This window comes from Fundulus heteroclitus, chromosome 5 (genome assembly GCF_011125445.2).
Source record: "Fundulus heteroclitus isolate FHET01 chromosome 5, MU-UCD_Fhet_4.1, whole genome shotgun sequence".
Taxonomy (NCBI): Eukaryota; Metazoa; Chordata; class Actinopteri; order Cyprinodontiformes; family Fundulidae; genus Fundulus; species Fundulus heteroclitus.
Window position 1 is genome coordinate 32,046,916 of NC_046365.1, and position 22,258 is coordinate 32,069,173.

A 22,258-nucleotide genomic window follows, 5' to 3' on the forward strand; every position below is an offset into this window, starting at 1 on the left:
AAATACCATGCGATTAATCGCGATTAATCGCGATTAAATATTTTAATCGTTGCCCAGCCCTAATATATATATATATATATATATATATATATATGTATGACAAATCTCCACACCCTTGAGAGGTGCATCACATACCTGGCTAAACAAGCCAGTAATTATCTAAACGATGATATGCTTTTTAGCTATTATTGTGCCCAGCCCCACTTGTCCAAAACCTCTGTGGGAGGGGAGGGGTCACCCATGGAGGAGGGAAGGGAAAGTGAGTAACATTCTCTGAGGATGAAAGAGAAATCACCTTCTTAGATTCTCTTTTTCTTTGCCGCTGGGCAGCTGTGCTCGTCCACCCAGAGCTAGAGCAGCCGGCAGAAAAGTGAGCGGAGTTCTGAGTTTGATCTGACATCATTTGATGCACGCGCGCTCTCGAGCTCTCCAGCTGTCGGCGCGCGCGCCCAGACGCGCTTCTGAACTGCTGAAGCTTCACGCGGAGCGTCTCGCCGCACGTGTCCCGCCAGGAGGGAGTTCTATTATTGGTGATCAATATCATCGGCTTTAAATGCAGAATGGTGGATCCATTGGGAATAATGAGCGGCACAAGGATGCCGCCGCCGCTGCTGCTGATCGTCACTTTCTTCTACATTTCAAACGCAGGTAAACATCCATGATTGTTTCTTTATGTCGGTTTAAAACTTTTTACCCCCTTTTTTTCCCATAATTAACTTTCCTGATTTGGCATAGATTAAAATCTTTACTGGTTCTGCCCAAATCAAATCTATTCTTTTTTTTTTCTGTGTCCAGTGCAACTCTCTGTGCAACACCTGCCATGTCACCAAGAGCTTAATTAATATACCTGGATGCAGTCTTTAATCTAAGTATCTGCATAAAAATAATACATTCCGGAGAAATTATTTGATTTCGGATTGTATATTATTTAAGGTCAGGAGATTGTCATAATTATTGCCCAGTTATAAAACATCCCAATCAATTCTCTTAGAGGTAAAAAAAAACGTTTTTGTTTTTTTGTAGGAGTTATGTCATCATACCGTGTCATGCTTCTCTCAAAACTTTATAACCTGAGCTATCCATTTTCTGGTATCCAAGAGCCTGGTGCACAAGACAGTGTGCAGAGGTATATGCTTTATATGTGCCTGGACTTGTTCTACCATACCTGCTGTTGTATCTTCATACTGCAGCACTTCAGGATATTTAACCTACCCAGCTTGGTAATGTGGAACAGACTCGGTGAAATTGAAGAGAGCTGTGGGCTGAGCTGCAGTCGGGATGCTTTGTTTTCTGCTGCAGCCCCCATGGAGCCGTACTGGAACCAGATGAGGAGGACTTTTATTTGCAGGAGTGGTTAGAGGTGTCACTGATGATTATCGGCTTAAATCAAAGCGGGCATCGAGTATCTTCTGAACAATGATAGAAGCTTTTAAGGAGGAAGTTATTCGGTCACTTTCATCATTAAAACAAAGTCTTTAGCAAAATTTGATCTTAAATGTCCTGTTTTTGTAAGAAAGGCACTTTGTCGCAATGCTCTCATAAATGTCGAATGTTTAGAGAACTCCCCACAGACAGATTTTAAGAAAACAGATCCTTAATGAGTCGTCAAGATTGATGTTTAGTTATGATGCCACAGGTATAGAGTCAACAGTGTTAGCCATGCTTTTGGCAAGCTTGTTTTGTTTCTTCTTTTCAATCTTGAAGGACATTTCTAAAAAAAACCTTTTACATCTGTTTGTGTTTTTGCCACTGTCGCCCCCAAACCTTTTGGTACAATATTGGAGTTTCCTATCTTATCTTATCTTATCTTATCTTATCTTATCTTATCTTATCTTATCTTATCTTATCTTATCTTATCTTATCTATACATCCACTGAAAATAAGATGCTTGAGTTATACAGAGTGCCTTGCAAAGTATTACAATAAAGCATAAAAAAGTACAACTTTAATGTATTTTATTGGGATTTTATGTGATTCAACCAACTCAGAGGGGCACATAATCAAACGCACACATTTTCAAAATATTTTATGAATGAAAATCTGAAAAGTGTGGTGTGCATTTGTATCCACCCACTTTTACTCTAATTTCTCTAAGGGTGTGTTCATACCTGCCATGTTTGGTAGGTACTTTAAACAAACCAGAGTTCTGAGCTTTTGTGCAGGTGTGAATACACTGAAGTGAACCCTGATCTGAACCACACAACTGAACCGAGGTGGTCTCTGTCCACTTCCAAATGGACTCTGGTGCGGGTTACTTCTTTTCTGAATACAAATTATCCAACTCTACAGGAAATATCTAGCCTTTTTGTACTTAATTAGTCACCTTTGCAGGAAATCTGGCAAAAATGAGCCCTTAGTGTTGCGAACGCTACCACTGCAGGTTAGGGAAAGCAGAGTGCATCATCTCCTTCAGGTTGAAGCAAGCATTTGCCGATGCCGCTCCAAAATCAGAAATATGACGTCACCAAACCTCTGTTGAACGAGCTGCTCTTGACAATCGAAATTATATTGCAGCTGTAATAACAGCAAACTTCCATGTTTGTTGCCTGTGCTTAATCCACCCCTACTCATTTCTGCCCGATGGAAGCAAAGATCGTCACACACGTGGCTCTGTTACAAGCTATTGTTTACCTGTAAAATGTACAATGTGAAAGCAGACCACAGGAAGCAGAAAAAAGTCAACTTTTGGTCTCGCCCAAATCATGCGGACCAGAGGTGTGAATACACCCAAACCTATTACACTCGAGGGTCTATTTTCCAAAAAAATGCATACTCATACTTTACAAGGCATTTCTCAACTTGTAGAATGCCTAAACTGCTAATCTTGTTATCAACGGACAAAACGTCCTGGAGGGTGATGTGGATGTAAAAATGTGACAGTATATTATTCTGGGCCTGAGTAAATGAGAATACAAAACGTCTTACTTTTGCTGTAAAGAAGGAAATAAACACAATGAATTATCACTACAGCATCTTGTTTACATCTGTAGAAGATTTGGTGTCCACGCAACAAGCAATTGAGAAGTTTTACATGTTTAGATAAAAAAAAAAAAAGAAATCCAGGCGGACCCCTGCTATTCTGTGCCATTTTGGCACAGAATTTTTTCTCCATTTGTGGATAATGGCATTCACTGCAGTTCACCAGAGTCACAAAGCTTTAGAAAAGGCTTCGTAAACCTTTACAGACTGATAAGTCCATCCATCCATCCATCCATCCATCCATCCATCCATCCATCCATCCATCCATCCATCCATCCATCCATCCATCCATCCATCCATCCATCCATCCATCCATCCATCCATCCATCCATCCATCCATCTTATTCCGCTTATCCGGGGTTGGGTCGTGGGGGTAGCAGGTTCAGTAGGGAGGCCCAGACGTCCCTCTTGGGCCAGCTCCTCCGGGGGAATCCCAAGGCGTTTCCAGGCCAGCTGAGACACATAGTCCTTCCAGTGTCCTGGGTCTTCCCCTGGGCCTCCTCCCGGTAGGACGTGCCCGGAACACCTTACCAGGGAGGGGTCCAGGAGGCATCTAAAATAAGTCTTTTAGATATAAAAAAAAAAATTGTACTCAAATTTGGCCATGATGTGTTGCTTTTCAATATCTTTGAGCCCACTTAATGTTGTCAGCGGTCGCTATTAAAATAATGTTAAGGCTAGTTAAATGAAAGTGAACTATAAAAAGGTTACACTAATTTGTTACTTGGGGGCTTAGTTTTTGCATAGCACAAGGTCTGTGGAAATTGCCTTTTGTTTTCCTTAATAAATGAAATCTTAATTTAAAAACTGCATTTGTTATTTACTCGTCTTTTCTTGGTCTTGTATTGATATTCGTTTTAAGTTCAGAAGCAAAAAAAAAAGGAAACAATCTTTTTATAGACTTGTAATAGTATGCACATGTTTAAATAACACGTTGTCTGGGCAAGTCATTGCCAAAATGACAAATGTGACCCTTGCACCTTTTGTGAGTGTGACCCAATCACTACCTCTTTAGATGTCGGCGTTAATTACAATTCCTTAGAATAAAGTCCTTTTGCATTATTTGTTTAGTATTTATTATTATTGGGCAGATTCTTGTATATTTATTCGTCTTTATTGACTGTTTTTAAATTTTTTTACTGTCATCTGTAGCCTTACACCACCTGCCTGTCAACAATTCGGGTTGGGTCTGAAATATGATTGTCAACCTCCAAGCGATGTGGTCAGGTTACGGTCAAGCATGTCATCACCTGGCCCGAGGGGTTTCACAAAATTTACGTTACTCGGCTATTGTGTGTAACACAGTGGGGGCAGGTGAGGGAACACTAGTTGTGAACAACCAATGAAAAAAAAAAAGGCACAATTTATGGCTTTTGGTAGTTTCCTTTTTCAGAAAATGGTATGACGTCAAGAAAACAGAAGATGATTTGTGGAGTCAGTGTGTGGGATGGTTCTTTATCCAACAGCACACTAAGAATTGGTGCGTTAGAAACCCTGGCCTGGATCAAATATAGCCCGATGGTAAATGGAAGATATTTATAGCACTTTTATCATACCAACCACTCAATGCACTTTACGCTATAAAGTCACTTTTCTCCCTGTAAGTCTCACAAATGAGCACACAATGTTACACTGATATGCAGATGCAGTAAGGAACCTGGGGTCAACCATATTGCCCCTGGGTAACATTGATATGTGGAAGCTGAAATTGAACCCACAACTTTCAGATGCAAGGTGACTATTCTTCACACTGAGCCAGTTGCCCTATGACCCATTTGGCCCTGTCCTGCCCTGAGATGGTTTTGCACGTGGTTGGGTTATGGGTTTGACCCAACGTAATGGATTATATATCTGCAACCAATGCAGTAATCTGCTGGCAAACATTAAGGTTCCTAAAGAGTAGGTTGAAAATAATTACCCATAACATATCTTATTAAACAACCAGGTTAAAATCTAAGATTTGGTTAGCTTCTGCACTAAACATTATCAGATTAAAATAAAAAAGATAACAATCTCCTAATGTCCAAAAATACTTTTTTGAATGTGTATAACGAAATTAATATCTGAAATGTAACACTATAAATATTGCCGCTTTGTCTCGACTTTATGACTGGCTGTGAGGTGTGTAAAATGCTAATGTTACGTCAAGAACTCATTGTCTTGTATAAACCGGAGCCATTGAAAAAAAAAACAGGCGGTTTTATATACGATACAGCTCTTACCATCATTTCATCCCATGGAAGAGGTTCGGTGACGTTTAATCTGGGTGTTGTAAATTCAGAATTGCTATCAGTTAAGGCTGCTACGTACACTGCGATAAATTTGTTATCGCTCCTACAGCTGCAAGAACTAAATGACCCTGTTTTGTTCTTGCAGCCCTGCCTTGGAAGTTCTTGCTGCTTGTTCTCGACACATCATCCTGGAAGAACTTCTCACTGGGTGTTCAAAAACTGTTGTGTGATTGGTCATGATTTGGATGGGCATGGTGAAGCTGGAAAAACAAAAATGTCATTACCCATTTTATTATTATTTTTTTTAATATATTTGGCTGCAAGCTGGATGTTTGATGTGATCCGACGAACAAGGTCTTCAGAACGACTGGCTGAAATCCTGAAGTATGAGAAATGTCTTTTGCCGTCCATCTCCCTTGTCTGTCAGACTAAGACACTGTATTTGCCCCGTTCAACTCTGGTGTACTGAGCAGTTGAATGTCACCTGCATTCACTTGTTTTCCCCAGTTCTTCAGCAATCTGGAATAATAACAAGGAATCTTCTTTCTCCTCCACTTCAGATATTTTGTTCTCCTCCTCTTTCTTCATAAATCCAAAATGCCATCTCTGCCATTGTGGTATTGTGTTGTATTTTAAACTTCCATAAATGTAGCAAAGGTGTAATGTATGCCACAGTGGGCAGGACTTTTTAGGAGTTCGGCAGCTGAGTTTGTCGTGAACTATGAATAATCAGAGCCAAAACAAACTTTGTTCTTGTTCTGGCCAAATCAAAAACAAGAATTTGTTGTAGTGGAGCATGTGACAGGCTTAAAGAACAAGGAGACTTCTTCTACTTTTTCTAACTAACCCAACGAACTGGTTCACAGTTTTCATTTCAATATTTAGTTAAAGCTACCCAAATTTTACCCCAAAAGAATAAATCCAGCTACCATGTTAAAGAACTCAACCAGCGGTTTTTAGAATGCATTGAATATTGCTTGTTTATATTAAGAATCTGACCAAGTCTATGCGTTGAACATAGTTAGCGTGCTAACGATGTATTTAGCAGTTAAAAGGCTATTATAGGTAATCAAAGTTGTTCTCCAGTGTTAGCTAAAGACGTCAGTATAACCCAATGGCACTAACATTATTAATCAGCATATTCCCACTACTTTGTTTTCTATTATAACTTGTGGAAAATATTTAGTAAGGTCTGATTGAGGCTTAAACCCAACTGGATTTTACTCCATGTTTGGTCAAAACTACCAAACCTTTATCATAGGGTGACCAGACGTCCCTGATTTCAGCATTTAATGAATGAGAAAATTCATATAAGCCCCAGCGTTTGGTTAAAGCTAGTTAAATGTTTAGTAAAACTTCCTTACCAGCAACAAAGTTGGGTTAAAGAAAAAAAAAAGCAGTTTTTGTGTGTGTGGAGTTGATGGATTAATGTAAAAATGATTGATGACCTCATGTTGATATGTAATTTGTCTTTTGCAACTCTCCTTCCATCAGGAGGTCTAGATTTTTAAAGACAAAAATGTCTTTCTCACCTGTATGGGCTGCACGTTGTGTGTCAACTACTTATTATCTATCACCAGCAGGCTACGTGCTTAACGAAGAGCTGATACAGCCCCTTTCTGCCCTAGCGAACAATTACAGTCATCGACACACATAATACGCCTGCTATGCAGGGTGTGCACTGGCCCACTGGGAGGAAAGTATCTTGTTGAGTGATGAATCACAGAGGCCTTTTGACTGACAGTTTGAGCAGTTTTGTTGAAGTGAGGTTTTTAGGTCAGCTCGGGCAGAATGCAGTGTCTGGAGGCGTTTCTCGCAGCTGACATTTACTGCATAGGGTGACAACCAAGATCCTTATTAAAGCCCCTTCTCCCCAGGAGCATTGTGCCCTTGGGTCTGGCTGTTCCTGTAATAAAAAACGCGACCAATGGCATGTGTCATTTCTTAAAAGCCTGACACAGTCAGATTGATTGAGTAGATTTTTAAAAAAAAATACTTCCACTGAAAAGGATGTAGATTTACCTTTGGCATTTACTTATGTGGCTTCTTATTAAATGTATGCTATTAGCTATACGTGAAAAATCATGATAATTAACAGAAAAGCTTGAAAACATCAGTCTCTGGGTAATTGATCTATATATAATGTATTTTACTTAGGTAATTGAATTATTAAAATTAATGCATTTTAAATAATATCCCAATTTATTCAATGCCTCTGTACAATCCTACAATAAAGCTCTTTTCAGGAAAAAAACACTTGAAATATCCCTAACATTAATGAATACATGAATAAAACTGATGTCTTAGGAAGAGCACAGAACAGCAATGCATAGAATGAGCCATGCAGGTGATTCTAACATTTCTCTGCTTCAGCGGGTCATCAACAAATCTAATCCTCACTCTAGTAACGTGTATTGACCACACCCACTGTACTTAATAGCCACTAGATGCCGGTCCAAAAGAGCACCTATGGGATGCGATGGGAGATTCGCTTTGTGGATGTGCGGCTGATAAATCTGAAACAACTGTGTGATGCTATCGTTTCAATATGGACCAAATCCCCGGAGGAATGATCGTGGTTGAGCGTGCCATGTATTTCAAAGCGCATTTGTGAGGTCAGATGTTGTTGTTGGATGAGAGGGTCTGACTCAGTTTCTTGTCTAATTCATCCCAAATATCTTCTATCGGGTTGAGGTCACTTTGCAGGGGGGGGGGTCAAGTCCTTTCATGTCAAACTCGCTCATCCATGTCTCTGTAGTCGTTGCTTTGCGCACTGATTCCCGATCATGTTGGAACAAGAAGGGGACGTTTCCCAACTGTTCCTTCTTAGAACGGAGCATAAAACTGTCTAAAAGGTCCTCATATGCTGTAACTCCTCAAAAACAGTACCACACTGTGCCCCCCTGCCACTCACCCTATGTGACCTACCACCTTGTGTCTGAGTCGAGGAATTTCCCAATCACTTCCATTTTGTTGTAATGCCACTAACAGCTGAACGTAGACTATTTAGTCACAATGAAATTTAATGATTAGACTCTCATGGTACCACGCTGGAATTTACTGAGGTCCACAGAGTGACCCATTTTTCCCCATGTATTTGTATAAACAGTCTGCCGATTAGTGCATTTTATACACCTGTGGCTATGGGAAGTGCTGATCCTGATTCTAATCCTGATGAAAGTGATTGAAACACATGATTGCAAAGATTTGCAGGGGGTTAGTGAATACCTTTGTCAGTGTAGGGTGTGCCAATCAGAACTAGCCTGTTAATGCAAGGTGTCCCTAATAATGTGGCCAGTAAGTGTGTACAGTGATGGTTTCTAAGAGTGTAGCAGTACATCGATTCACATTGATATATCACTTAAATGACTAATGATTACATCAATGCAAAATGAAAATATCGTTCCATATTGTCCTGTTTAAGATATGCCTTTATTTTGAAATTCACAAGGCCTGAGACTATCGTGAGGTGATCTATTATTATTATTTAAAAAATTGAAGAATGCTATTTTAGATTTAAATGCCTGATATCTGTATGAGCTTAGAAACATTATGACCAAAACATATATTTTATTTGTCAGTTGATATCAATACTATTATTACATCAATGATTGTGTTAGATGGGCAGATAATATCGCATCATATCGATCACAGACTTGTGAATTGAATTTGATTAAAATCGCATCATAACAGACTTTGTGATATCAGCAAATGTTGTATCGTCATACAAATCAATATAACATCGTATTGAGCTAAAGCTGGTGATTTACACCCCTAAAGGTTTCTTATAAATGCAAAGCTTGTGGGGGGTTGAAACAAACTTTTAATAATGAAAATGTATTTATTGATTTTATTTTATAAGATAATTTGCTGGGAGATGACCAGGTGGTGCCTTTGTTGAATGAAAGCTGTGTTGAAACTTGGCTGCTCATCAGCTATCAAAAGCAGATGTCAATGATATAGTACATGTGTGTTAGTGGATTATGGTACTGATAGTAGCTACAGTACAATCCCAAAGATCTGCTGACAGTGCAGTTTTAACATTGACAAAATATGAAATAAAAATACCCATGCAATATTTCTGGGAGGTCTAGTGTCTCTGCCCAATTAGAAACCCAATCAGGTGCTACATTATTACATTCTGTACTTCAATTTTCTGTCTGCGCAAGTCATCCATCCATCCATCCATCCATCCATCCATCCATCCATCCATCCATCCATCCATCCATCCATCCATCCATCCATCCATCCATCCATCCATCCATCCATCCATCCATCCATCCATCCATCCATCCATCCATCCATCCATCCATCCCCCAGCTGTGGAGGAGCTGGTGCTAACCAGAGGCTATTTTGACAAAGTGATAGAGCATACGTAACATTGTTTCATCGAGTCTTTTTACAAAGATGTTTATATATACAGTGACTTGCAAAAGTATTCATAACCCTTGAACTTTTCCACATATTGCCACATTACAACCACAAACATAAATATATTTTATTTGGATTTTATGTGAAAGACCAACACAAATTGGTATACAATTAGAAGTAGAAAGACAATTACACATGATTGAATTATTATTTGTAAATAAAATTCTGAAAAGTGCGGTGTGCAAAAGTATTCAGCCTTCTTTTCGCTGAGTCCAACCAATTGCCTTCAGAAATTGTCTGATGACTGCTAATGACTGAATAGCGTCCTAATCTCAGTACAAATACAACTACTCAGTGACGGCCTCAGAGGTTGGTGAAGAGAATATTGGGGAGCAAACAGCATCATGAAGTCCAAGGAACACACCAGGCAGGTCAGGGATAAAGTTGTGGAGAAGTTTAAAGCAGGCTTAGGCTATAAAAAGATTTCCCAGTCTTTAAATATCTCACAGGAGCACTGTTCAATCCATCATCTGGAAATGGAAAGAGTACGACACAACTATAAACCTACCAATACAAGACCGTCCATCTGAACTTAACAGGCCGAAAAAGGAGATCACTGATTAGAGATGCAGCCAAGAAGCCCATGGTGACTCTGGGTGAACTGCAGAGATCCACAGCTCAGGTGGGAGAACCTGTCCCCAGGACAACTATTAGTCATGCACTGTGCAATTGCAGTCTTTTTGGAAGAGTGGCAAGAAGAAAGCCATTGTTAAAAGAAACAGTCCTGTTTGCAGTTTGCCAGAAGCCATGTTGGGGAAACAGCAAACATGTGGAAGAACGTTGAAGAAAATTTAACTTTTTGGCCAAAATGCAAAACGCTAACACTGCACATAAAGCCGGGGTTAAAATGGAGTGGTTTGATACAAAACATATTCATGTGTTAGAATGGCTTAAAGTTCAGACCTAAACCCAATTGATAATCTGTGGCAAGACCTGAAAACTGCTGTTCAAAGACACTCTCCATCTAATCTGACTGAGCTTGAGTTGTTTTGCAAAGAGGTGTAAAAAAATAAAAAAATAAATCATTTTTAATTTCCTTTCTACTTCACAATTGATTTTATGTGAAAGACCAACAAAAAGTGGTATACTTTTTGTTGGTCTTTCACATAAAATCCCAATAAAATATATTTATGTTTTTGGTTGTAACAAAATGTGGAAAGGTTCGAGGGATATTAGTATTTTTTGCAAACCACTTTACGTGATCTGGTTTTCAACATGTGGAATAGAAAAGCAGAAGTATTTAAATTGGTGCTGAAATAGTAGAGCTGCAGAACATTTCAAAACCAAAGCACCTTGCAATACCAAGGTGTCCAACACTGCAACCACCAAAAAAACAGATTTTTTTACTTGGAACATTGTTTTCGGTCCGTTGGAGACACCTTTACTTTCCTAGACATCTAGACATTGGTGGGACAACGTGATAAAGGAGAAAAAAGAAAAGAAAAATGGAAAGTGAAAATTGTGGGTTATTCCATTAAGCAATAGTGTTCCAATTACATGCTTTTCTGATGTTGTGCAACCCTAGTTTCCACACGGTGACTGTCTGCGACCCGGCATATTTTCAGACAACTGAATTTGTCTTTCCTGTATGCAAGGGAATAGTTTACCAGTTTTCTTTTACCCAGATGACTGGCAATGTGCTGCAACAGAAGGTCTGTCCTACTCTGTGCTCCATGCAGCCAGAGAAAACTGACACCATCACTGACATCTTCAGATGCAGACTTTAAACCTTAGATGTCCTTTTCTTTGATTAAACTAACATATGGCAGAGAACAGGCAATCACCAAACAAAAAGGTCTCAACTTGGATTTCAACCTAGAACCTTCTTGCTGTTTCACCTGTTGTCCGGCAGCAGGTCTAACCACCAGGTCACTGTGCAGGTCCACAGCCACTTTGCCTTAACTTATTTCACAGCTCAGGTCTGATTTTGCAGCAGTGACCGCTTTAGCACACCGTGACGCCTCCGTTCCTGAACTATCTTATAAAAATTCGCCCCCACCAATCTCACATCCACACCTGGTGTTGGCACATAAGCAAAGGGGGGGGGGGGGGCTGGGGCATACCGTGGGGTTAAAAGAAGCCAATTTGAAGCATCAAGACAAAACCTCAGCATGCAAATATAGTTTACTAAAGATTTATTTTCTATGGGCAAATAATGTCTGTGGATGAAAGGATTAAAAAGCCGTTTTGTTAGAATTAAGGAAAGGATGATTTTGGATAATGAAGGATTAGAACATGTTGACGATCTGCCAGGTCAAAGTGGTTCTGGGAATAGCTATAGAGAGCAGTCTGGCTGGCAGTTCTATGTTCTTTATTAAACACACCAGGTTCATTTTTATCCTATTCCTGTAGTTTTTTTTTTTTTTACAGGGATAAGATGGTTAAATTTTTCAATAGATACTGCTATACTAGCTTAGCATTATTACAGGTAGTGTTCCTTTAGCTATAGAGAGCAGTCTGGCTGGCAGTTCTATGTTCTTTATTAAACACACCAGGTTCATTTTTATCCTATTCCTGTAGTTTTTTTTTTTTTACAGGGATAAGATGGTTAAATTTTTCAATAGATACTGCTATACTAGCTTAGCATTATTACAGGTAGTGTTCCTTTTTGAAACTAATTTTGGGTTAGTAAAGAGTTTACAACAGTGTACTAATATAGTTCAATGTTTTTTGCTGAATGACAAATGTTGTTGAAGAGCTATGCTTCTAGGGAAATCATGATAAAATAGCGACTGTGATTGTATCCTTGCAAATTTTGACATGATGCTTTGTCCTTATTGCTCACCCTGTTTTTTTGGAATGGAGCTATGGCCTGACGAGTCGTTAAACCATTGATAATCAGGTCTTTAAAAACCCTAAAAAACAATTGATTTCTACGTAGCTTGTAGATCAACGGCAGCAGTGTAAACATCAACCATGACATCATGTTCTAAATAAATTAAGTCCTCTCTGTTTGTATTGGCTTTTTGGTAAAACCTTGTTAGGCTTCAATGCAAAGACAATGTTTATAACACCCTAATGCTATAAATTTCCCAAATGTTCACTCTTTGTTCTCTAAAAAAAAAAAAAATAAAATAAAAAAATCAAAGCCACCATACGATGTAATATCCAACAACAACAGAAGGGAGAGCCACCTAAAGTGATGAACCCTGTGACGGACAAATATTGATGCAGCCTTTGAGGGAAGCTTGGCCAAAGAAACCCTTTGTTATTCGCTAGCATTACAACGGAAATGTTTGTATTAGAAATGAGCTGTGATCTTAGCCGAGATGTCCGCCTGTACATCTGACTGTGGCCTCCCTCTTTCTGACTCCAAAATCAAGAACTGACTTTTGGAGATACATGTGTCTGACAGCAGGAGAGGCCATTCAGTGCATGTATCTCTAATCAGATCCATATATATATATATATATATATATATATATATATATATATATATATATATATATATATATATATCATATAAACAACACAAAAACAATTTATTTTCCTTTTCGTATATTTATATTTAAAATGTCTTAATTGACGTGGAACCAAAGTAAAATTCCATGTTTGTGGGCACAAACTTGGTAAATAAAGCCAAGTCTGATTCTGAACAGAGGAAAAAAGAAGCATGATGGACCCTCTGTCTCATTCATTACTGCTCTCCATTTCTTTTCTCTGTATGTAATCTGTCCGTCTGGTTTTCATCTGTTTTTTTTTAATCATTTGTGGTCTTGGAGAGGAATCATGTCATGTTATTCAGAGGGATATCTGACACAAGCTGCAGGAAAAGAACATAAGCATGAAAAGGGACGGCAGTGCCAGCCTCCTGGGAAAAAGTATTTTGAGAAAGATTTGAGACCCAGTACTGGATTTGTTTTGTATGGTTCTATGTTTTGGTGCAATCGGTGTGGGAGGCCAGACTAACTCATATTCCTGTTTCTGAGGCGAAAGTATGCTGCTGCATTCTCCGCCGTTACAGAGATAATGACGGACAATTCACTGACACTCATTAAAAATGTTCGGCAACACATGCAGACGATTAGATGACTCTCCTGGTGTTCAGGAGATGGTGTTCTGCCTGTCCTTATTTAATGTACATAGTGAGGACCGTGCATTGACTTCTATAGACTTCCATTCATCTTCAAGCCTTTCTATGCCTAAGCCTAACCCTAAACCTAATTGACACCATAGTGCTAAACCTAACCTCTAGGCCAGAATAAAAGTGAGGGCCAAAAAAAAGGTCCTGACTTTACATCAAAGTCCTCACTTTACTAGTAAAATGAGCAAAAAGTGTTCTCGCTCAGCTGCAAGTACAAGAACACACACACACACACACACACACACACACACACACACACACACACACACACACACACACACACACACACACACACACACACACACACACACACACACACACATCTGGTTTCCAGACAATCTGTAGTGTCTTTTAATCCCGTGCCAGCTTGGTCAGTGTGTCTCTGTGCATCCCTGATCCAGACAGATTTTCTACCAACACGAGGACTGGAGTTGAGGTGTAGCACTGTTGCTTGTTTGTTAGCAAAGCAAATTAAATATGATCAAGTTTAGGCGGATTGGCTCAGCATACATTAATGCAAATCACAAAGGCAAACATTTGTGTTTATGACTAGTTTGGTGCCGGCGATATGACAATATCAGGTAATGAAGGATCATTCCTCTGAAACGGGGCCTGGAATATTGACCTGGTCAGTTCAGTAGCAGAGGGAGTTGATCGCTGCCGTCTGTTTTGGTGTTAATTAAATTATCAACAGCTGCACCAAAGGGACAACAATGAGATGACCCAGAAAACAGGAATGGTTTTGCAGAAGCAGGCCACAGACATTTTCCCTCCTCTTTTCTTTGCTACTTTTTAGTAGTTTCACATTAGACCAGGGTCAGTGTCGCCACTGGCAGCACGAGGCGATACATGGACCCTATAGAGGTTGCACAGGCAGTCCAACTCCACCAGGACGGGACATCAACATGTGCCATTGCCAGACTGTTTGCTGTGTCTCCCAGCACCGTCTCCAGAGCATGGAGGAGATTTCAGGAGACAGGCACTCTCCTGAAATCTGCTGCAGGGGGGTCTGAGATCATTATTTTTTCTTTCATTTCATGGCAAACTTTGAACTGCATGATCTTTCAGCCACTTTATCATCATGTTTGCCTTACAACATGTCGCTCCATCACACAGCTCATCACCAACGTTTCTCTGGTATTTCTCTGACTCCCCTTTTGATTCATGGCAGCGTTTTCAGCAGATTTATATTGAAACATAGGAAGCTGCTCCGCATATTGACTGTATCAGGATGTTTCACTGCTGGCACCACAGAGAACTCATAGTGTTCACCTTTTCCTCTCTAGACGAATGGTTTTCTAGATCCTGTCTTACTTACACGCACATCGTTTATGCTCTGCCCATAAATTTTCTATAGAGTTGAAATTTATACTTGACAAAAAATTGCTTAGGTCAGTGTTTTCATAGCTTGTGCCCAAGCTTTAACCTGCATACTGACGTCTAGAGGTGTTGGTTAAGAATTTTGACATGATGTTTTTTATTCATGGTGTGCTATCCCTTTTCTATTCCTTCCCTACCCTCCATACTGACATGCAAAATCATTTCTATTTAGTAAATGCCTGAATAAACAGATTTTTTGATTTTTAAACCCCTTCGAATTCACATAAAAACCTCTACCTTTAAACTATTTGAGAATGACCAGGGGATGGTGCCATGGCTATGTTTGCTTATGATAAGTTAACCCATAACATAGTTAATTGAAGGCACATTTCTGAACATATTTTACATATTAAGCATGCTGGTTTGCTGTGTGACATCATGGAGAAAAAATAATCAGGCAGGGCCAATAAAATCAGCCTAGGGTGCAAAATCCAGATATTTGAAAGTCGCTCATTCAGTAGTTGAACTTACAGCTTAAGCAAGTATAACCGATTTGGAGATTTCCATCCATCATACCACTCAGCGGGTTTCTGTTGTTACTGCGTCGGGGCCGGGGCTGCAGACAGGGATGGAGGCGAGCTGTGGGTTCGGTTTCCAGGTGCAGCATAGATGGGAAACAAAGCTCCTCCTAATATTTTTTTCTGTTACTTTTATGTTTTCTCTCTGAACACAATGCAGGGAAGTGAAGCTGAAAAAGCTACAGAAACGTACCTGGCCCCATGTGAAGAAGTAATTGTGCCAATGAGATGGCAGCAAAGTGTGTGCCACCCTTGGCGACAACTGATACAATCAGTGGATTATGATAACTGGCAATTAGTCCTCTGCATCGCTGTTGAGGAATTCTTCTGTTTTTGCTAAATCCTTTTAATTCAGCCACACTGCAGGGGTTTTAGACATGAACCACCCGTTTCACGTATCATCTGAAATAATTATATTTCCGTAAATTTTACTAGGCCACTCCAAAACATTTTTTTCCCCCCTTCTTTCCCCCCTTCTGCCATTTATAGAGTATAATGTACTTTTTATTGAATGCCATGATAGTTTTACACCAGTTGCATAGGGATGCACATCTTCCTTAAAGTTCCACTTTTGTCTCATTGGTCCAGAGGAGAAAAAAATCCCAATAGTTTTGGGGGGGTCATCAATATGTTATAGAGAAAGGTGAGGAGATATTTGTGTTTTTGGTCTCTCCCATGGTGGCCATTTTCTCTTTTCTATTATTGATCACTGACCTTAACTGTGGCAATTGAGGCCTGCAGTTCTTTACATGTTGTTCTGGGTTCTTTGGTGACTTCTGAAAAAAGTTGTCAGTACTTTTTTGGAGTACTTTTGGTTGTCTGTTTAATCCTGGGGAGGTTCACCACTGTTCCAGGCTATCTCTGTGGATAATTGCTCTCACTTTGGTTCTCTGGGGTTACAACTTCTTAAAAATCGCTTTTTGATCCTTTTACGCTTGATTGTTGTCAGTGGCTGTGATTCTCTTCTGTTCTCCCATTTCTTGAGATTTTGACAGGCTTTTGAGTGAATTAAATAATAAATTGAACAATGATGGTTGTTTTTCCCTTGATTGCCTTTACTGATATAATATTTTTGGTAATCTGAACCATTTTTGAGTGTGACAAAACTTGCTTTACTTTGAAACATTTAGCATATTTCCTCTTGTTCTGCCTCTCGCCACAGTTTAAACGGTTCAACTCTAATGTATAATAATCAGGACAAACATCCCAAAACTAAACATTAGGTTACTAAGCTATGGCCAAACTCCATATAGTATTTCCCTGAAAAGGTACAAGAGAATACAGTATGAGCTGATATTAAATGATTTAAAACTCTGCAAAAAAAAAGAAGCAACTTTTAAAGAAGCCAAGCTATTATATTTTTCATTTTATTTAAACAATTGCAGTTATTTTGTATATATTCTGTGTAAAATCTGACTTGAACCAGATTTAGTTGTTTTTGGGGCTTCTCAAATGATACCAGATCTAAGTTATTAAAAATAAAGGTGCTGGTTACTGTAGCTATTTAAATATTGCAGAAGCATGGACATAATTCTTATAAATCTTTGAGCATGCGTTTCAGCTACATTTTCTTTGAAGATTTTAGACCAGTTAATCTTTGCTGCAGGTATCACACCTCACTTAGATTTATTTGTAGTTGAAACTGACTCATTCGGGACCAGCCGGAAAAATCTGTATGTTTTTGCCTAAAAGACAAGACAGTATTTCTACTTTTAGCTGAGGCTCACAACATACTCTGCATGTGTGTGCATGTTGATCATAGTCACACTACACTTCAGAGCCTCAGGACAGCAGCAGCGGCAGCAGCTGACAAAACGCAGAACATCCTTGTGCATATGAACAAAGCTGCGTATGTACACTGTGCACCTTTGCATGCACATGTTACATGGATGTTGTTTCAAACCTGTGTTTTCTTATCAATGAGCAGCTAAATGTAAAATGTCTTGCCTTCTGGTACATTTAGATGTCGGTGGGCAGTCCATGTTGTGGTATGTATGAGTGAAAAACGGCGGTAATTGGGAGTAGCGTGTCTGGCATGCGTGCGTGCCAGGATCTACTGTGTAGAAAAGTTATAGCTGAGACCACAGAGAGCGACATCTGGTTATATTAACATTTTAACTGAAAAATAAAATGCATATTTACTTTATCACTTTCTTGTAAAAGTGGAGAATAGAAATTAAGACACATTCACTGGTTTTAACATGTTCTGTCTGGATTCCTGATGCTGCCCTGCAAAAGGATTCACACCAATCAGACTTAAAAAAAAAGTTCTGCATACGTTTTATATGTAAGGGAAATGATTTGTGTTTTTTTTATTTTTTAAAATACAATTTTTTATGTTTGGTTTGCATCTCTAGAAAAATCCCATAGGCTCTTTCATTTCAAATATACTGCTCAAAGTCATTTTCGGTATGTGTTCACCAGCTTTACACATACAGACCTGGGATCTGTAGGAGGTTGACATTTCCACAAGATATCAACCTCCTACGGAAGAAAATTGATCCATCTTATTTTTGCAAAAAATAGTTTTTTCTTATTTTAAATCCTAAAATTAAAATAAAATTAGGACAAATTTCCAATGTAGGTGTATATCAAAAAGTAGCAATTGTTTTTTTTTAAAAGTCATTTAACATTTGAGGCTCTAAATGTGTTTTTTTATTCAGATTGTAAAGGTTTCTGGCCTCTGGTTTAGGTGGATTGCCCTTTCTGAATGTAGTGTAAAAGCCTCAGGTGCTTTACAAGTACAGGCCGTTTACCATTCATTATTTGTTCTTTAAAAAACTTCGGAGGAATATACAGAACAACTGGAGTTATACTAATAATAAATTAGACACGTGGACTGTATTTACTAAAGCATTAGTTTTTAAGATGCTCCATTGTTCTCTTTCCACTTCTTGTTACTCTATCGCCTAAAATCCCCGTCAATTCTGATGGTGTAATTTGACAAAAAGTTATGAACACTTTTGCGCGACACTCTGTTTTTTGGTTTAAAGCAAAGGAGAACGATGGTGCCATTCACAAAACTGCTGCTTTTCAAGTTTTCCAACAAAGAAAACTGTGTCAGATGTAGTGAGATTTGCAGCTAAATTGTGTTTGCTGTTTTCTATAACCTGCCTAGCAACCAATCATACTAAATTGAGGGTGATATAAATCTCATTGTCTAATACGTGGTAAAGCAAAACCAAACCAACAAATATAATTAAACTGTATAACACTAACCGGAGAACTATGTGGGCAGTCAGAGCACAATAATTCAAATGTCAGCAGATGTTTGTCAGCCTGTGAAATCAGGTGAATCTGTGCCAAAGTTTAATTGCATTAATTATATCAGCTAATGACATGATGGCAGGCCGATGATGGACAGAATTACAAGCTGACGGACGTGCAGGCGCATGGATGAACAGACGGATAAACTCCAAATAAAAGGGCCACAGCTACATCTGGCACTCAGACTTTGATATCTTCCCAGCTTAATGTGTGCCTACACATGCACACGAGTCTGTGTGTGTCTAAAGGTGTGGGGCAGATGGAGATGGAGGGTTTACGTAAGCCTCTGGAATACGTGTAAAAAAGAAGCCACACCAGTAGAGGCATGCCCTGCTCTCCCATGCCATCTATTATTTCTTCCACCAGCTCTCTCCGTCCCCATCTCTCTCCACTTTCAATACCTTGCAGATTTCTCCCCCCCCCCTTTAAAGACCACTTTCATGGCTCGTCTTTATGCTGTTTAGTCTATCCAAGCAGAGTCCATATTCGAATGTTTCCAGATGTTGTTGATTCGTGCTCAGATTAGGACACACTGCCACACATGTTTGGTTCTGTAACTTTTTATGCATCCTTGTTTGCATTTCGTCTGCTTGGCTGTACCCCAAGTCCTTGTTAAAATGCATTTATTTTAGTGACTTTTATTGGTAACCTTTGCATTTATAATTATTGTTGTTTGGGGTGCCTGTGTGTTGGATCTGTCGCACAGTTGCAAAGGCAGACAGGAAACATAACGACAAGCTGCAGAAGAGTTTAGCTTTGAAAAGCAGTTTCACAGATGCTCACAGATTTCCTAAACACTGAAGCAACAGGTGTTGGTGTTTAGGAAGTGATCAGGCAATTATATCAGCCTGGACTGCAAAAAAAGAGAACATTGTAATAATGTTTTCCTGAAGAAAACACATTTTCAATTAATCAATTATTCAATCTGCTGCTTCATACATTTAATTCATTGTATGCAGATGAAACCGGTGTGATACTGAACTTGTTGTGTAAGTCTTGGTTGTTTTGAGTTCTTCAATAATACATTTGAATCTGCTGCAATTAAAATGGATTTATATATAAAAGTACCAAAATAGTGTAAAAGCAGAAGTTTATGGAATACATGCTTTGTGAATTAAAACATATGTTCTAAGATTCGGTTGTCAGATAGAAAGTACTTTCTGGAGATAAGCAGGTAATAAACATATTTTTCATTTAGCCCACATTTCTCTATTGAAAATGTTTATTTGTCTGTTATAATGTTTGAATTTTAAATGTCCTGTTTTAATTAGCGGCAGGAGGAAAACAATCATTATCAGAGATAAAGGATTAAAAAAACACTCTTTCTGTAATTAATCTATCTAATGTTTTTCAGCTAGTGAATTGAATTACTGAAATAAATGAAGCATTCAATAATATTCCAATTTATTGAATATAGGTTTTACTATAACAAATTGTGTCAAAATCCAGATTATACCACAGGACAGTGATATGCCCAGACCCCTCACGCTTGTGTTGCACCTAACATCAATATTCATTCCCAGAGACGACGGGCCCGTGGTAATTTCTCCCGCTGGATCTGGCTCCACAGGACTTCTCTGGTCTTCATTGTTGATGACGTTTGCTATTTTTTGTGGTTTAGGGTCAGTGTCTTCATCAGGAAAAGTTCAAGTATCTTAGTGTATTAGGTTACCTTCAACCTGCTGGCAAATAAACGGCCCAATTCCGATATTTTCACCTCTGCCAAAAAATCTGATTTGTCCCTCTTCCGTAAGTGGTGCTAAATTTGATACATACTGAATATTTTCAAGACCTGCTGTATGAGCGTTATCTTGTTCATGTGTGACGGTGGATTAGAGCAGAAGTTAGTTGCATGAATTGGGGGTTCTTCTGTAATAATAATGAATAATTGAATGCTGCTTTGGTCTGTCCTTATTAAGACTGAGGCAGGCAGGGAACTTGATGTTTGGGCCAGATGTTGTATTGCATTTAAAATGTTTATTAATGATGAAACCTGGAACAATCAAATCAGAGATCCTCTGCAGGAGCAAGCAGGAGGCCAGACCGATGTGAGAACTGCCTCACTTACCGCAGAGAAGACGGGCAGAATGACAGAAACTAGGGTCTGGGAAGCAGGTTTTGGGTCATGCAGGTAGGGTCAGAAACAGGGCAGACAAAACCCAGGGGCGTGGCATGGCTCCTGGTCGTGGTATAATCCAGATCTTGGTCCAGATAACTAAAAATTTGGTTGGTGTCCAACAAGGGCTAGACAAGGAAGGAAAAAGTATCAGGCATGAAAAATGCTGGACATCTACTCACCAAAAAGCTTTTAGTAATCTTGTGCAGTCGTGCTGTCTGCAGCAAGCTCATGAAGAGAAGCAGACAGGTGTGTGGGTTGAACTGGGTTGCTGTGGTGGAGATGTTTGGCAAAAGTCCTGGCAAAGGTAGAGCTGAATTATTGATTTATGGGTCCTTCTATATTCTGGCTCTTATCTATGGGCGAGAGATACAGGTCATGTCCTAAAGAATGTGATCTGTAATATACAAGTGGCTGAAATGAGCTTCCTCCTTAGGGTGGCTTAGTTTATTTAGCACAAGGTTGTGTTTCACAGAACTCCATCAGTTTTGTTCTAATTATTATTATTTTTTTTTAAACGATTGCAGTTCACAGATCTCTTAACTAACCCAACACACTAGGTCATCGTTTCTAACCCAATGTTTGGTTCAATACGACAGCAGCAGCAAGACCCCGGAGTTATTTATGTGTTCCTTAATTTTCGCATTGACCTTTGGGTATTGTATTGGTTAACTTTGCATCCCTAATCAGTGAAATGAATAACACTGATCATCTTATTCTAATGCAGAACTGAAAGCAATTAACATGGGGGATTTAGACGTCTTACTAAGAGTGCTTTTTTCTATAATTTTATCCCCTCTAACTAGATAAATCTCAAAAATATGATCCTCATCCAAACCACAAACACCAATATGTTACAGTGTTGATTTTCTGTCTTTGCAGCTAATCCTATTGACCTTATAAAGACTCTTGAGTTTTCTGAGGACATGGAGGGCGTGTCACTGGAGGCAGGACTGTGCACCAGCAGGACGGGACGACAGGAGACTGACCTCTCCTTTAAGATCAACAAGAAGATCCAACTGAGCGCGCCCACCAAGCAACTCTTTCCAGGTTTAGGTTTTGATAAAACCCCGAGGGGTTCATGTAGCAGTGGAACAAAAAAAAAGACCATTGTCATGTAAACGTGTTCTGATTTTCCTTCCTTGCCCACCAGATTCGCCCTTTCCTGTGAATTTTTCCCTCATGACGACAGTTAAAGCTGTAAAAGGATCACAAGTCTTTCTGCTCTCCCTGTATGACAAGCAGGTATGTA

The 22,258-nt window shown here is 39.2% G+C and overlaps 1 protein-coding gene across 1 annotated transcript in view; it reads left to right on the forward strand.

The window, feature by feature from the left end:
• Positions 1-302: 302 nt before the first annotated feature.
• Positions 303-22,258, forward strand: part of LOC105939192 (collagen alpha-1(XI) chain) — a 69,413-nt gene continuing 47,457 nt past the window's right edge. The window contains exons 1-3 of the mRNA XM_012881266.3: positions 303-648; positions 21,889-22,056; positions 22,160-22,251. Of these exons, the coding sequence (XP_012736720.2) occupies positions 561-648; positions 21,889-22,056; positions 22,160-22,251 (348 nt within the window). The 5' untranslated portion in view covers positions 303-560. The remainder of the gene's footprint in view (positions 649-21,888; positions 22,057-22,159; positions 22,252-22,258) is intronic.